The sequence below is a fragment of the Procambarus clarkii genome, chromosome 47, assembly GCF_040958095.1.
Source record: "Procambarus clarkii isolate CNS0578487 chromosome 47, FALCON_Pclarkii_2.0, whole genome shotgun sequence".
Lineage (NCBI taxonomy): Eukaryota > Metazoa > Arthropoda > Malacostraca > Decapoda > Cambaridae > Procambarus > Procambarus clarkii.
This window is the reverse complement of record NC_091196.1, coordinates 12,050,443-12,066,800: the sequence shown is the minus strand read 5'-3', so window position 1 is coordinate 12,066,800 and position 16,358 is coordinate 12,050,443. Positions and strand designations below refer to the sequence as shown.

At 45.8% G+C, this 16,358-nt stretch overlaps 1 protein-coding gene across 1 annotated transcript; it reads right to left on the bottom strand.

Moving 5' to 3' along the window:
* Window positions 1-1,621: 1,621 nt before the first annotated feature.
* Window positions 1,622-2,023, bottom strand: LOC138350798 (uncharacterized). The gene has a single exon (XM_069302232.1). The coding sequence runs from the start codon at window positions 2,021-2,023 to the stop codon at window positions 1,622-1,624; it is 402 nt and encodes a 133-aa protein (XP_069158333.1).
* Window positions 2,024-16,358: the final 14,335 nt, after the last annotated feature.

Here is a 16,358-nt window from a genome sequence, read left to right as displayed (position 1 = left end):
TGGCGAGATTCCATCCGGCCCAACCGCTTTTCTCACATCCAGCTCCAATAGGTGCTTCTTGACCTCATCTCTTGTGATTTCGAACCTATCCAAGGTCACCTGGTTTGCTGCCACCTCTTCTAGCGCCGCGACATCTCCCTGTTCTATTGTAAAGACCTCCTGGAACCTTTTGTTGAGTTCTTCACACACCTCTTTGTCATTCTCTGTGTACCTGTGTGTGTGTGTGTGTGTGTGTGTGTGTGTGTGTGTGGGGGGGGGGGGGGAGGGGGGGGGGAGGGGGGGGGGGGAGGGGGGGGGGCGGGTGGTGTATGGTGGGGAAATTGGCAGTGTGGTCTTATGACACTTGGGTGAGTAGAAGTAGTACCCACATGAGCTGTATATTTCAAGATTCTTTACATTCTTTAGCTGATATCCAAGACTATTTGTTAAACTAAAAGTACTGTAAATCGTTAATTGACACTAGAGGATCTTACCGGCCAGCTCAACCACCAGAACACACACTAGGTGAGTTTGAAGCATCTGCAGAAGCTGTAGTTGTTGTTGACCACACCGCTGCTAGGCTCCAAGTTTCTACGCTCGTGGCACCAATGTCATATACCTATTGTAGTTGTCCACTAAGCACAATCCAACACTGCCACTAAATTTATATTGCCTATGCGTTGTGTCACACTTTGTACTATCACTACACAATGACTTTCCTCCGTATCACTTTGATGTCCAGAGATATGACTACTTATTTGAGGAGCGCGGCCCACACGCGTTTCCTGTCCCTGACTGTTGATTGCTTTTTGTTGCTTGCTTTGTGCTGCTTGCTTCGGGTTGCTTGCTTCATGTATGTTGTTTGCTCAATGATGCTTGCCTTGTGTTGCTTGGGTCATGATGCTTGCTTCATGCTTGTTGTTTCGTGATGCTTACTTTCCTTGTGGCTATCTTGTGGTAGTTCCTAGGATCAATGTCCTCGCGGCTCGGTCTCTGACCAGGCCTCCTGGTTGGTCGTCTGGTGTTGGAGGTGTTTGTCAAGTTCTCTCTTGAACACTGTGAGGGGTCGGCCAGTTATGCCCCATATGTGTAACGGTAGCGTGTTGAACAGTCTCGGGCCTCTGATGTTGATAGAGTTCTCCCTCAGCGTACCTATTGCATATGAATCTCTTTCGCCTGCGCTCTAGAGAATACAGATTTAGAACTTTTAATCGGCCCCAATAATTTAGAAGTTTTACTGAGTGGTTTCTAGCACTAAAGGATCTTTCCAGGCTCTCCAGTTCAGCAATTTCTCCGGCCTTGAATGGAGCTGTTATTGTGTAGCAATATTCCCTAGAGATCACAAGTGTCTTGAAAAGTATCATCATTCGTATGGCATCCCTGATTTGAAAGTTTTTTTCATCCAACCTGTCATTTTTTTTTGCAGTTGTGACACTTACTTTATTGTGTTCTTCACAGGTAAGGTTTTCCGACATGATTACTCCCAGATCCTTTACATTGATCTTTCGTTATATTGTGGGATTTGACTGAGTTTCAAAAATAATTTTTATTTTCGTGTTTTCATTGAGTTTATGTTTCCGTGTTTTCCATAGCACAGAAACTGGAATTTATTTTTATTAAAAATCATATTATTATCTGTGCTCTATTGAAAGGCTCGATTAACATCAAATTGGAAGTTTGCTGTGTACTTTATATTGTCTACTATCATGAAATTGCTAATGTCATCTGCAGAGGATGATACTGTACTATAGTTTGTATCCTTGTCTATGTCTGATATGAGAATGAACAAAAGTACCGGAGCTAGTACGGTACCTTGAGGGACTAAGCTTTTCACGGTGGATGATCTGGACTTTACTGTGCTGACTATTACACTCTGCGTTCTGTCTGCTAGGAAGTTGAAGATCCATCTCCCTACTTTGCCACTAATTCCTTTTGAGCGCATTTTCAGCGCAATAATACCATGGTCACATTTGTCGAAGGCTTTTGCAAAGTCTGTGTATATTACATACGCGTTTTGCTTGTCTTTCATGACACCTGAGGCCATGCACTCGCCTAGTTGTGCTTGTGGGTTGGGCTTTGGCTCTTTGGTCCCGCCTCTCGACAACCAATCAACTGGTGTACAGATTCTTGAGACTATTGGGCTCAATCAAATCTACATTTGAAACTGTGTATTGAGTCAGCCTCCACCACATCACTCCCTAATGCATTCCATTTATTAACTACTCAGACACTGAAAAAATCTTTCTAATGTCTGTGGCTCATTTGGGTACTAAGTTTCCACCTGTGTCCCCTTGTTCGTGTTCCACCCGTGCTAAATAGTTTGTCTTTGTCCACGCTGTCAATTCCTCTGAGAATTTTGTATGTGGTTATAATGTTTCCCCTTACTCTTCTGTCTTCCAGGGACGTGAGGTTTAGCTCCCGTAGCCTTTCCTCATAGCTCATCCCTCTCAGTTCTGGAACTATTCTGGTGGCGTACCTCGGAATCACCTCTAATTTTGTCTTGTGTTTAACTAGGTATGGACTCCAGGCAGGAGCTGCATACTCCGGGATTGGTCTGACATAAGTGGTATACAAGATCCTTAACGATTCCTTACAAAAGTTTCTAAAAGGAGTTCTTATGTTGGCCAACCTAGCATGCGCCGCTGATGATGTCCCTTTGATGTGGACTTCTGGGGACAGGTTCTGTGTGAAATCAACCCCAAGATTTTTCTCACTATAGTGATCTAGCAATTGTGAGAGGCAAGAGAGCCCTGTTTCGCTATGCGTGCTTTATAATTCTCGCTTTGTGTTGCTTGCTTCCTGATAGATGCTTCGTGAATCTTGCCTCATGCTGGTTGTTTCGCGATGCTTGCACCGTACTACTTGCTTTATGTATTTTTCATGCTTTGCGATGATGGCTTCGTACTGCTTGCTTCGTGTTGCTCGCTTCGTGTGGTCAGCACGCACCTCCGTCCCCCGACTCTGCACATCTCTCACCTTTCCTGACTACCTTGCCTACCCACCTGGCCTACCCACCTGGCCTACCCACCTGGCCTGACTACCTTGCCTACCCACCTGGCCTACCCACCTGGCCTACCCACCTAGCCTGCCCACCTGCCCTACCCAACTGGCCTACCCAACTGGCCTACCACTTGGCCTACCCACCTGACCTACCCACCTACCCACCTGGCCTACCCACCTGGCCTACCCACCTGGCCTACCTACCTGGCCTACCCACCTGGCCTACCCACCTGGCCTACCCACCTGGCCTACCCACCTGGCCTACCCACCTGGCCTACCCACCTGGCCTACCCACCTAACCTACCCACCTGGCCTACCCACCTGGCCTACCCACCTGGCCTACCCACCTGGCCTACCCACCTGGCCTACCCACCTAACCTACCCACCTGGCCTTCACACGTCTCCCGCTGCCTCTATACCCCACATCCATCAACAAGAAAGATCGTGTTCTTGCGAGACCACTTAGTAACCGTGTACTCAGGAAATTCCACTGGAAAAGTCCTCCTTCTGGATGAACGCCGCATTTGAAACATCTACATCCCAGCAGCATTACATCACAGTTTTTTGAGCCAAGGTCAATGATGCAGTTTAGAAGGGTTAGGTGTAGTGGTGTCGTAAATGTTTAGGTAATGGAGAAATGTGGTTTTCTATGCTCATTAGTTTCTTACTAATAAAAGATTGAAAGTTTCAATTAGAGGCAGGAACTCGGCCGTAGTAAGCAGCTGAAGGCTTGGTGTATATCAGTGCTTAGATATTCCGAGAATGTTGGTCGTTAACTGCTGGGTTTTTGACCAGAATTCATACATACGTATGAATATATGAATTCCACCTTTCATACATACATCCCTTCCTCCCTCCCTCCTTCCCTCCCTTACTTACGTCCTATAATATGTTACCATTTGGTAAAATGCTACCAAAAACGTTTTGCGCAATACAAATGCAGAAAACTATCATTATTTAGTATTTGCAAACTTGGATTTCTTCTCGGAAATCTCTGACGGCAACGAACACAGAGAGAGAGATTTCTCCAGGACAGGTCGAGCATGGAGAAGCAACCAGTCCTCCTACAAGGAACGTCGGTTTTCGATCGTAAGAGTTACAAAAGGCCAGACAATTTCGTATTAGAAAATAGAAGAGGTTCGCGAAAGTGACGTACTGTCCCATTTTCTGGTTTGGGTCCACTGGTAGGTTAGGAATGGACACTTTAAATTGACCGTTTCCTTGACGTTGGGAAACCTTAGGAGGCCGGGCTGGAAGATAACAGGGTACCAGGGCAAGCGGGGTCATGGTGTGCCGGCTGACTGCTGCTGGACAGCCATGAGGGTTCTCTTACAAACACAATATATCAGGAAGTCATAAAAAATCACCCTTCAGTTAATGTTAAAAATTTGCAATATGTATATTTTACAACTTAGCCAATAATCGTGTTCTTTTCATTTCAAACTTTATGTAGGGTATTAGTGCCTCTTCTTACCAGATCCAACCACCAGTCATACTTAAGTTATTAAGAACTGTGCAGTAATGGTCAATCCAACGGGAATTGGGGTAAACAACACCAAACTAAATCATAACCACGTGTACTTCTTAACTTATACACATTACATATGTACAACACATAACACTGCAGGTGTCACTTTCACACAGGATACTACAAAAGAACTTCTGCCATCTTCTATCCCGGCGAGTCCACTTCTGTCTTTTATCATACACCACTCAAGATACCCTCCCCTGAGCCTTTCCTCTATGGACCTCACGCCGGCGAGTTCACCTTTCCCAGTAAATCATGGGCCAGAAGTCCACAGTATTACCAGTATCAAAACTCCACTTTTACTCTCCAGGAACACGCTGGCTTGTCTCCAGGAACTCGCTGGCTGGCTTTCCCTAAAGGATCCTCCTATAACAAAGCCTCAATCTTAGAGGACAGACGGACGTTAATTCCATCTAGTAACTCAACTAGACCATGGCGGGGTACGTCGGTTCAGTCACCAATACTTCAACGGTTATCACAGACAAATCAGTCTCCACAGACTCGGCCCACTTGTTCCCACTGGGAGAACTAACTCTTGTCGACCAAGAGTTACTCGACCAAGGTACCATCCACATCACTATTCAGGAGTAAAAGTTGTATAGTAAGCAAGAAACTACACAGGTGTCAGTAACATCACAGCCTTCCACTGGGGAACAGGAGATGGGGACGGCTGTGCTCAGCAGATGGTGTTGACATCGTCCCAATATATATATATATATATATGTACATATAGGATTTTTAACAATTAACCCTTGTGTGACTTTAAAACTTTGTGTCATACAAAATCAAATAATATATTTGTATTCAGCACGAAAAATATTGTTAAAATCAAATATTTCTCTTATTGTGAAAAATATATTTCGTGAACTGATGTTATATATGTGTTTTGATATTCTGTTTATGGGTGTTTTTTTGTGCGGGGAAGAAGGTGGTTGGTCTATAATTGAAATGATGTATTATGGGGACTTGTCACTGAGTAGATCCAAGCTCTTGTGCCACCAGCTGTGGGCGTGGGGCGTCTTATCCGGCTAGCACTAGATCGTCTAACGTGTCGAGCGTGTTCAGTGCCAGAGTAGTTAACAAATGGAATGCATTAGGCAGTGATGTGGTGGAGGATGACTCCATACACAGTTTCAAATGTAGATATGATAGAGCCCAGTAGGCTCAGGAACTTGCACACCTGATGACTGAGGCAGCAAGGTGGACACCACATGAGTTGGGACCAAAGAGACGAAGCTCAACCATAGCAAACACAATTAGGACACTATAATTAGGTGTGTGGTGACTTGCAATTACAGTCCGATGTTTACCGGCTGAAGAACTCTTGAAGCTCCTGAAATGTGAACAGTCGTTTGCAAATTTTCTATCGCCTTATTTTGAACTGCTTGTAGTTTTTGCGTGTTAGTTTTCTATAAGGTGTGTTGTAGTACTGGAAGGTACTCAAGATGCGACCGGACTAGAGTCTTGTATAAGTGTAGCCGTATGCTCGCGCTGAGGCTACCAATCTCCCAAGATTCCCTAAGGCTAAGTTTGAAGGCTAAGGCTAGATATGGAGTCCATATCTAGTCAAGGATAAGACTAAACTGGAAAAGGTTCAAAGATTTGCCACCAGACTAGTACCCGAGCTGAGAGGTATGAGCTACGAGGAGAGACTACGGGAATTAAACCTCACTTCCCTGGAATACAGAAGAGTTAGGGGGGACATGATCACCACATTCAAGATTCTCAAGGGAATTGATAGGGTAGATAAAGACAGGCTATTTAACACAAGGGGCACACGCACAAGGGGACACAGGTGGAAACTGAGCGCCCAAATGAGCCACAGAGATATTAGAAAGAACGTTTTTAGTGTCAGAGTGGTTGACAAATGGAATGCATTAGGAAGTGATGTGGTGGAGGCTGACTCCATACACAGTTTCAAGTGTAGATATGATAGAGCCCAATAGGCTCAGGAATCTGTCCACCTGTTGATTGACGGTTGAGAGGCGGGACCAAAGAGCCTGAGCTCAACCCCCGCAAGCACAACTAGGTGAGTACAACTAGGTGAGTTCACACACACACACACACACACACACACACACACACACACACACACACACACACACACACACACACACACACACACACACATAACGAATGCCGTGTTTCCCCAGGAGTATACAGTAATAAGGAAAGAGAGGGAAGGTAGAGGAGGAGGCGGAGTGGCCCTACTCATGAGAAGGGAATGGAGTTTTAAGGAGATGGCCATCCCGGGCTGTGAGGAGTTCAGAGACTACATAGCAGGCACCATAACAATGGGAGGACCAAGAATAGTAGTAGCAGTAATATACAACCCTCCACCAAATGACAGGAGACCAGTCAAGAGTATGAAAACAACAACAAGGCAGTTAACACTATAATTGAGAGGGCAGCCTCTGCTGCCTGTAGAAATAGATCCCACCTGCTCATCATGGGCGACTTCAATCACGGAAAGATTGACTGGGAGAACAAGGAACCGCATGGAGGCGAGGATACGTGGAGAGCCAAACTATTGGAGGTGGTGACAAGCAACTTTTTAACGCAGCATGTCGGAGAACCCACAAGGATGAGAGGCAATGACGAACCAGCGAGACTCGACCTAGTCTTCACTCTGAACGACTCCGACATAAGAGAAATCGGTTTTGAGGACCCAGTAGGAATGAGCGACCACAGTGTACTGGTGTTTGAGTACTTGATTGAAGAAGGGTTATTGAACTCGAGGAGGGATACCGAAACCAAAAGGTTAGCATACCGAAAGGGAAACTATGAGGGGATAAGAAAATTCCTAACAGATATAGCATGGGAAACAGAGCTCAGGGGAAAGACGGCCCAAGATATGATGGATTACATCACGCAGAAGTGCAAGGACGCAGCAAACAAGTTTGTCCCAGTCCAAAAGGAAAACAGAGAAATGAAGATGAGAAACCGATGGTTTAATCAAAGATGTAGGCTAGCTAAGCAGCAAAGTAAAAGGGCATGGAGAAACTATAGGAATAACAGGACACTGGAGAGCAGAGAAAGATACCAGAATGCCAGGAATGAATATGTCAGGATGAGAAGAGAGGCAGAAAGACAATACGAAAATGACATCGCAAGCAAGGCAAAGACTCAGCCTAAATTGTTGCATAGCCACATTAGGAGAAAAACAACAGTAAAGGAACAGGTTATGAGATTAAGGATAGGGGCGGAAGGATTCACTACAAATGACAAGGAAGTGTGTGAGGAATTGAATAAGAAATTCCAGGAGGTCTTCACCTTAGAACAAGGAGAAATTCCAGAGGTAAGTGAGGGAATAGCTAACCAGGAACCACTGGAAGAGTTTGAGATTACCAGTGGGGAAGTAAGGAAGTGTTTACTAGAGTTGGACGTGACGAAGGCTATAGGCCCAGATGGAATCTCCCCTTGGGTTCTAAAGGAAGGAGCAAGAGAACTGAGCCTACCACTCTCCATAGTGTATAACAAATCACTGGCAACAGGGGAACTGCCAGATATTTGGAAAGCAGCTAACGTAGTCCCGATATACAAGAAAGGGGATAGACAGGAGGCACTGAACTACAGGCCAGTGTCCCTAACCTGCATACCATGCAAGCTGATGGAGAAGATTGTGCGAAAAAAACTAGTGGAGCATCTGGAGCGAAGGAACTTTGTAACACAGCATCAACATGGGTTCAGGGATGGCAGGTCCTGCCTCACAGGGTTACTTGAATTCTACGACCAGGCAACAAAAATAAGGCAAGAAAGAGAAGGGTGGGCAGACTGCATATTTTTGGATTGTCAGAAAGCCTTTGATACAGTGCCACACAAGAGGCTAGTGCGAAAGTTGGAGATGCAGGCTGGAGTGAGAGGGAAGGTACTCCGGTGGATAGAGGAATACCTAAGCAACAGGAGACAACGAGTCTGTGTGAGGGGTGAAGTCTCAGATTGGCGAGACGTCACAAGTGGAGTCCCGCAGGGGTCAGTCCTCGGACCTATACTGTTTCTGGTATATGTAAATGATCTCCCAGAGGGTATAGATTCGTTCCTCTCAATGTTTGCCGACGATGCAAAAATTATGAGGAGGATTGAAACAGAGGATGATAGTAGGAGGCTACAAGATGACCTGGATAGACTGAGTGAATGGTCCAACAAATGGCTGTTGAAGTTCAACCCGAGTAAATGCAAAGTAATGAAACTAGGCAGTGGAAACAGGAGGCCAGGCACAGGATACAGAATAGGAGATGAAGTACTTAATGAAACAGACAGAGAGAAAGATCTAGGAGTTGATATCACACCAAACCTGTCTCCTGAAGCCCACATAAAGAGAATAACGTCTGCGGCATATGCGAGGCTGGCTAACATCAGAACGGCGTTCAGGAACCTGTGTAAGGAATCATTCAGAATCTTGTACACCACATATGTAAGACCAATCCTGGAGTATGCGGCCCCAGCATGGAGCCCGTACCTTGTCAAGCACAAGACGAAGCTGGAAAAAGTCCAAAGGTATGCTACTAGACTAGTCCCAGAACTAAGAGGCATGAGTTATGAGGAAAGGCTGCGGGAAATGCACCTCACGACACTGGAAGACAGAAGAGTAAGGGGAGACATGATCACAACCTACAAAATCCTCAGGGGAATCGACCGGGTAAACAAGGACGAACTTTTCAACACTGGTGGGACGCGAACAAGGGGACACAGGTGGAAGCTGAGTACCCAAATGAGCCACAGAGACGTTAGAAAGAACTTTTTCAGTGTCAGAGTAGTTAGCAAATGGAATGCATTAGGAAGTGATGTGGTGGAGGCTGACTCCATTCACAGTTTCAAATGTAGATATGATAGAGCCCAATAGGCTCAGGAATCTGTACACCAGTTGATTGACGGTTGAGAGGCGGGACCAAAGAGCCAGAGCTCAACCCCCGCAAGCACAATTAGGTGAGTACACACACACACAGTTCAGCCAGCCTCGCAGGGAGGGTAGCTGGGGTCACGCTACAATAATCGCCAATATTTTTGGGTTAATTAAGGGTACAGTGACAGATCACAGATCTAGGGGTATCACAAAGTGTATAACCGCCACGACTAGGAAAGAAAAATACAGTGCTATCACTAGAACTTGGTGTTAAACAGTGAATTCACCAGACAGGCCACGTGGGAGGGCCCACGAGGCTTTTTTACATATTGGGTCAAGTGATTAGTGGTACAGTGAATTGGTGAACTGTAACACAACAGACACACCGATACAGTGACTGACTCTAGAGATTTGTGTTAGATAGAGAAGAACCGCCATCATCAATCTACTGGATTAGTGAATCACCGCGTGGGAGTCGACGGCGGATCACTTCGTCATCCAGCCATCGTAATTATTCACCTGGTTGTGTGAGCGGGAGGCTGACAGGTAGGTACTCCTCTCTGGTCAACTCTTCAGGTGTACAGAGGTAAAATATTACCAAATTCTTGTTCAGTATACGGCTCATTTTGGGTAGCGGTTGACATTTTACGGGACCCCCGTAACACAAGCATACACATACACGCACGCACGCATGCACACGTACGTTTGCAAGCACACACGCACGCACACGCAATAACAAACACACGCACACGCACGCACACACACACACACGAACGCACACAATAACAAATGCAGTGTTCCCACAGGACTATTATGTTATGAGGAAAGAGAGGGAAGGAAGAGGTGGGGGTGGTGTAGCTCTGCTAGTAAGAAAAGGCTGGGATTTTGAGGAGTTGGTTGTTCAGGGATGTGAGGGATTCAGTGACTACATAATAGGAACAATAACAACTGGAGGGCAAAAAATTGTAGTCGTAGTCATATATAATCCGCCACCAAATGACAGAAGACCCAGACAGGAATATGATAGAAACAATATGGCCACCATTAACATAATAGAGAGAGCAGCTTCTGTTGCTAGCAGGAATGGATCTGGACTACTAATTATGGGAGACTTCAACCATGGGAAGATAGATTGGGAGAACAGAGACCCGCATGGAGGACCAGAAACATGGAGAGCTAAGCTGCTGGACGTGGCAACAAGAAACTTTCTAAGCCGGCACATCAAGGATCCAACAAGAATGAGAGGAGAAGATGAACCAGTAATGCTTGATCTGATATTTACCCTAAATGAGTGGGATATAAGGGAAGTCAAGATGGAAGCGCCCTTGGGAATGAGTGATCACAGTGTATTGAACTTTGAGTACCTGGTAGAGCTAGGAATTATCCCCCCCCCCCCCCCCCAAAAAAAAAAAAAGAACTAGGAAACAAAAGGCTGGCATACTGAAAGGGAAATTATGAGGAGATGAGAAGCTTTCTAAGGGAAATACCTTGGGACACAGACCTCAGAGCTAAGTCTGTACAAGATATGATGGACTATGTCACCCAAAAGTGTCAGGAGGCAGTAAGCAGATACATCCCGGCCCAAAAGGAAAAATCCGAGAAGCAAAAGAAGAATCCATGGTATAATAGGGCATGTATGGAAGCAAAGAAACTGAACAAAAGGGCGTGGAGGAACTTCTGGAATAACAGAACACCAGAAAGCAGAGAGAGATACCAGAGAACCAGGAATGAGTATGTCAGGGTGAGAAGAGAAGTAGAGAAAAGTTATGAAAATGATATAGCAAACAAAGCCAAGACCGAACTAAAGCTACTCCACAGTCACATCATAAGGAAAACAACAGTGAAAGAACAGGTAGAGAAACTTAGAACAGGCGAGAACAGGTATACAGAGAATGACAAAGAGGTGTGTGATGAACTCAACAAGAGGTTCCAAGAGGTCTTCACAACAGAACACGGTGAGGTCACTGTGCTAGGAGAAAGGGAAGTAAACCAGGCGGCCTTGGAAGAGTTTGAAATTACGAGAGAGGAGGTCGAGATACACCTGCTGGACCTGGATGTTAGAAAGGCAGTTGGTCCAGACGGGATCTCGCCATGGGTACTGAAAGAGTGTGCAGAGGCACTTTGCTTGCCACTCTCCATTGTGTATAGTAGGTCACTGGAGACGGGAGACCTACCAGAAATAGGGAAGACGGCGAATGTGGTCCCAATATACAAAAAGGGCGACAGGCAAGAGGAACTGAACTACAGGCCAGTATCCTTGACTTGTATACCATGCAAAATGATGGAGAAGATCGTGAGAGAAAACCTGGTAGCACATCTGGAGAGAAGGGACTTCTTGACAAATCAACAACATGGGTTCAAGAAGGGTAAATCTTGCCTGACTGGCTTAATAGAATTCTATGACCAGGTAACACAGATTAAGCAAGAAAGAGAGGGCTGGGCGGACTGCATTTTCTTGGATTGTCGGAAAGCCTTTGACACAGTACCGCATAAGAGGCTGGTACATAAACTGGAGAGACAAGCAGGTGTAGCTGGTAAGGTGCTCCAGTGGATAAGGGAGTATCTAAGCAATAGGAAGCAGAGAGTTACGGTGAGGGGTGAGACCTCCGATTGGCGTGAAGTCACCAGTGGAGTCCCACAGGGCTCTGTACTTGGACCTATCCTGTTTCTGATATACGTAAATGATCTCCCAGAGGGCATAGACTCATTGCTCTCAATGTTTGCTGACGACGCCAAAATTATGAGAAGGATTAACACAGAGGAGGACAGCTTGAGGCTTCAAGAAGACCTGGACAAGCTGCAGGAATGGTCGAACAAATGGCTGTTAGAGTTTAACCCAAGCAAATGTAATGTAATGAAGATAGGGGTAGGAAGCAGGAGACCAGATACAAGGTATCATTTGGGAGATGAATTGCTGCTCCAAGAGTCAGAGAGAGAGAAAGACTTCGGGGTTGATATCACGCCTGACCTGTCTCCTGAAGCTCATATCAAGAGGATAACATCAGCAGCATATGCCAGGTTGGCTAACACAAGAACGGCCTTTAGAAACTTGTGAAAGGAATCTTTCAGAACATTATATACCACATATGTCAGACTAATCCTGGAGTATGCGGCTCCAGCATGGAGTCCATATCTAGTCAAGCATAAGACTTAACTGGAAAAGGTTCAAAGGTTTGCCACCAGACTAATACCCGAGCTGAGAGGTATGAGCTACGAGGAGAGACTACGGGAATTAAACCTCACTTCGTTGGAAGACAGAAGAGTTAGGGGGGACATGATCACCACATTCAAGATTCTCAAGGGAATCGACAGGGTTGATAAAGACAGGCTGTTTAACACAAGGGGCACACGCACTAGGGGACACAGGTGGAAACTGAGTGCCCAAATGAGACACAGAGATATTAAAAAGAATTTTTTTAGTGTCAGAGTGGTTGACAAATGGAATGCATTAGGAAGTGATGTGGTGGAGACTGACTCCATACACAGTTTCAAGTGTAGATATGATAGAGCCCAATAGGCTCAGGAACCTGTACACCTGTTGATTGACGGTTGAGAGGCGGGACAAAAGAGCCAAAGCTCAACCCCAGCAAGCACAACTTGGTGAGTACACACACACACACACACACACACACACACACACACACACACACACACACACACACACACACACACACACACACACACACACACACACACACACACACACACACTCACACACACACACACACACACTCTCACCCTCCTACCCATAGAAACTCTCCTTACCCTGAACCCCCCGGTCCCCATTAAAATGCCCATTCAACCCTCCCTCCCTCCCTCTTTCCCAATACCCTCCCAACCCTCTTTACCCCTCACCCCATACCTTCCCTGTCCCCATTCCCATCTCACCCCATTCCTTCCCCTGTACCACCTCCCCTCCCCTCACCCCATGCTCTACTTTGTCCCCTCCCCCTTCACCTAATACCCTCCCTGTCCGCACTTCGCTTGACCCTCCACCCCTCACCTCACAATCCTTTGACACCCTGTTAATCAACTCACAAATCTCCTCGCCTCTGGAACGACTTCCTCCATCAGCAGAAAGATCACCAAGAATAGGAAACAAGAATGGACAGGAAAAAGTGAGATTCAAGGTATATTTACACAAACATCGATTGGACTAAATAAAATCAAGTGAACTTAGAGAATGGGCAAAAGAAGAAAACCCACAGATAATAGCACTCACAGAAACAAAGCTAACGAAAACCATAACAAATGCAGTGTTTCTGCAGGAATATTATGTAGTAAGGAAAGAGAGGGTAGGAAGAGGAGGAAGTGGATTAGCTCTGCTGATAAGAAAAACTGGAGTATTGAAGAGATGGTTATCCAGTGCTGTGAAGGTTTCAGTGACTACTGTTCTGGTCTGAAGGGATTGGGTTTATGGAACTTAAACCTCCAAAGAGAGCTCTGGTTGTTGTACCAGACTGTTACTTGCAGACGGGCATACAACGTCATCCATCCATTCTCTGCCAGAGCAGACAACCGACCTCGGCAGCCATACTCCCCTCTACCGTCTGTCGACCAACAATGAACACTGGAGTGCTTGCAATTTACACAGAAGATCACTCTGTACGCCTCTTGATCTTGGAGAGGTGTTCAGAATCAATTGTTTAGGGATGTGGCTCCAACACTGGCCTCGTTGTCCTGTATACACACCCTACTTGAGCCGCCGTGATTCCCCACTCTCTCCTTGTTTGGTATGATCTCCTAAATCCCCATTTTACGAATTAGAATTTTCTGCCACCCTGTCTGTAGCTGTGATCCTTTCTCTCTCTCTCTCTCTCTCTCTCTCTCTCTCTCTCTCTCTCTCTCTCTCTCTCTCTCTCTCTCTCTCTCTCACTCTCTCTTTCTCTCTCTCTCTCTCTCTCTCTCTCTCTCTCTCTCTCTCTCTCTCTCTCTCTCTCTCTCTCTCTCTCTCTCTCTCTCTCTCTCTCTCTCTCACTGTCTCTTTCTCTCTCTCTCTCTCACTCTCTCTCTCTCTCTCTCTCTCTCTCTCTCTCTCTCTCTCTCTCTCTCTCTCTCTCTCTCTCTCTCTCTCTCTCTCTCTCTCTCTCTCTCTCTCTCTCTCTCTCTCTCTCTCTCTCTCTCTCTCTCTCTCTCTCTCTCTCTCTCTCTCTCTCTCTCTCTCTCTCTCTCTCTCTCTCTCTCTCTCTCACTCTCTCTTTCTCTCTCTCTCTCCTGCTTTCTGGGAAGCCTCACCAGGACAAGCGCAAAAGCCAGCTAACAATACACATTTAATAAACGAAAAAACATACACAATACATGCTATAAAAACAATAGAAATTACCATACAACACCCTAAGCTGCTACAACCTGGTAGCAATACAGTATCATATCCAGACTTCACCAGCTGTTCATATCAAGTGGCTTCTCAACTCTTGGCTTACCACTTACTACTCCCGCACTAAATGGGGGTGAAATCTCATCATAACAATATTATATACTCAGCCCTAAAAGTATATAAACTCAGAGTGTGGCTGAAACACCAGAAACATCTGTATAAATATTCCTCAACACAAGAAGAAATTAAACTCTCAACTTGCACATCATCTTATACGCCAATAAGCACTCAAGCACTTCCCTTATACATTCCTGTGTATCCACAATAAACCTCTCCTCTGCTCCTCAAGGCTCACTACCATCAGGGCCTCGTAGCCTGGTGGATAGCGCGCAGGACTCGTAATTCTGTGGCGCGGGTTCGATTCCCGCACGAGGCAGAAACAAATGGGCAAAGTTTCTTTCACCCTGAATGCCCCTGTTACCTAGCAGTAAATAGGTACCTGGGTGTTAGTCAGCTGTCACGGGCTGCTTCCTGGGGGTGGAGGCCTGGTCGAGGACCGGGCCGCGGGGACACTAAAGCCCCGAAATCATCTCAAGATATAACCTCAAGATAACTATGTATATCTCTAGGTCCTCCAAAATATTCAACAAGTCACTTCTGTAGTTCTCCCAAAACTGCTGCACAGTGAAGTCCTCTTCAAACACCAGTGATGCTTCACCACTGATTCCACAGAGACACGTGAAACTCCTCTTCACTGCTCCTTTACACTGCTTGCAGTCAACTCCTCAATATGGAGTTTTGCCATCCCACAGAGTTCAGTATACACTTCTCCAGCCTCGAAGTTTCCTCCATTAACTTCTTCCCTGGCCTCGAAGTTCTTCCATCAACTCCTCCCCAAACAAACCGCAGAGTCTGCATCTCGAGGGCGCTCAGGTCCTGGTCCTCACAATGACGCCCACAAAATCGCTATAGGACTCCCTCACAATACTTATTCTAGTCCTGACATGAGCACTTTAAGTCGTCCTCAGGATTCACACATAAACGCCTGCCTGGTTCCCTCCTCTTGAAAGAGCACACAACTAGGGATTCCTCCTTTGCCAAGAGTTCAGCAAAGTGCGACCCTCTCTCACGACCTCTGTTGTTCAAGTAGGGTCAAGACATTCCCCCGAGTTACCAAGGTCTCCAGTATCACTACAAATTCATTCCCCCTTGGGAATGAGTGTGTAATGATATTTGAGTACTTGGTAGAGCTAGCAGTAATCTTCCCCAAAAAATAAATTAGAAAACAAAGGACTGGCATACCCAAAGGGAAATTATGAGATGAGAAAATTCCTCAGAGAAATACCATGTGACACAACTCAGAACTGAGACCATACAAGACACGATGGACTATGTCATTTAAAAGTGGAAGTAAACAGGTTTATTCCGTCCCCAAAAAAAATGAGAAGCAAAAGAAGACCCTGTGGTTTAATAGGGCATGTATTGAAGCAAAGGAACTGACCAAAAGGGTGTGGAGGAACTTCCTAAATAACAGAAAACCAGAAAGTGGAAAGAAATGCCAGAGAACCAGAAATTAGTACGTTAGTGTGAGAAGAGAAGGAAAGAGACAGTTTGAAAATAGTATAGCAAAGCCAAGACCGAACCAAAGTTACTCCACAGTCACATCAGGAGGAGAACAACAATGAAAGAAC

Coding starts and splice junctions, on each gene's coding strand:
- LOC138350798 (XM_069302232.1), bottom strand. CDS start 2,023: ATGGCCTCAGGTGTCATGAAAGACAAGCAAAACGCGTATGTAATATAC.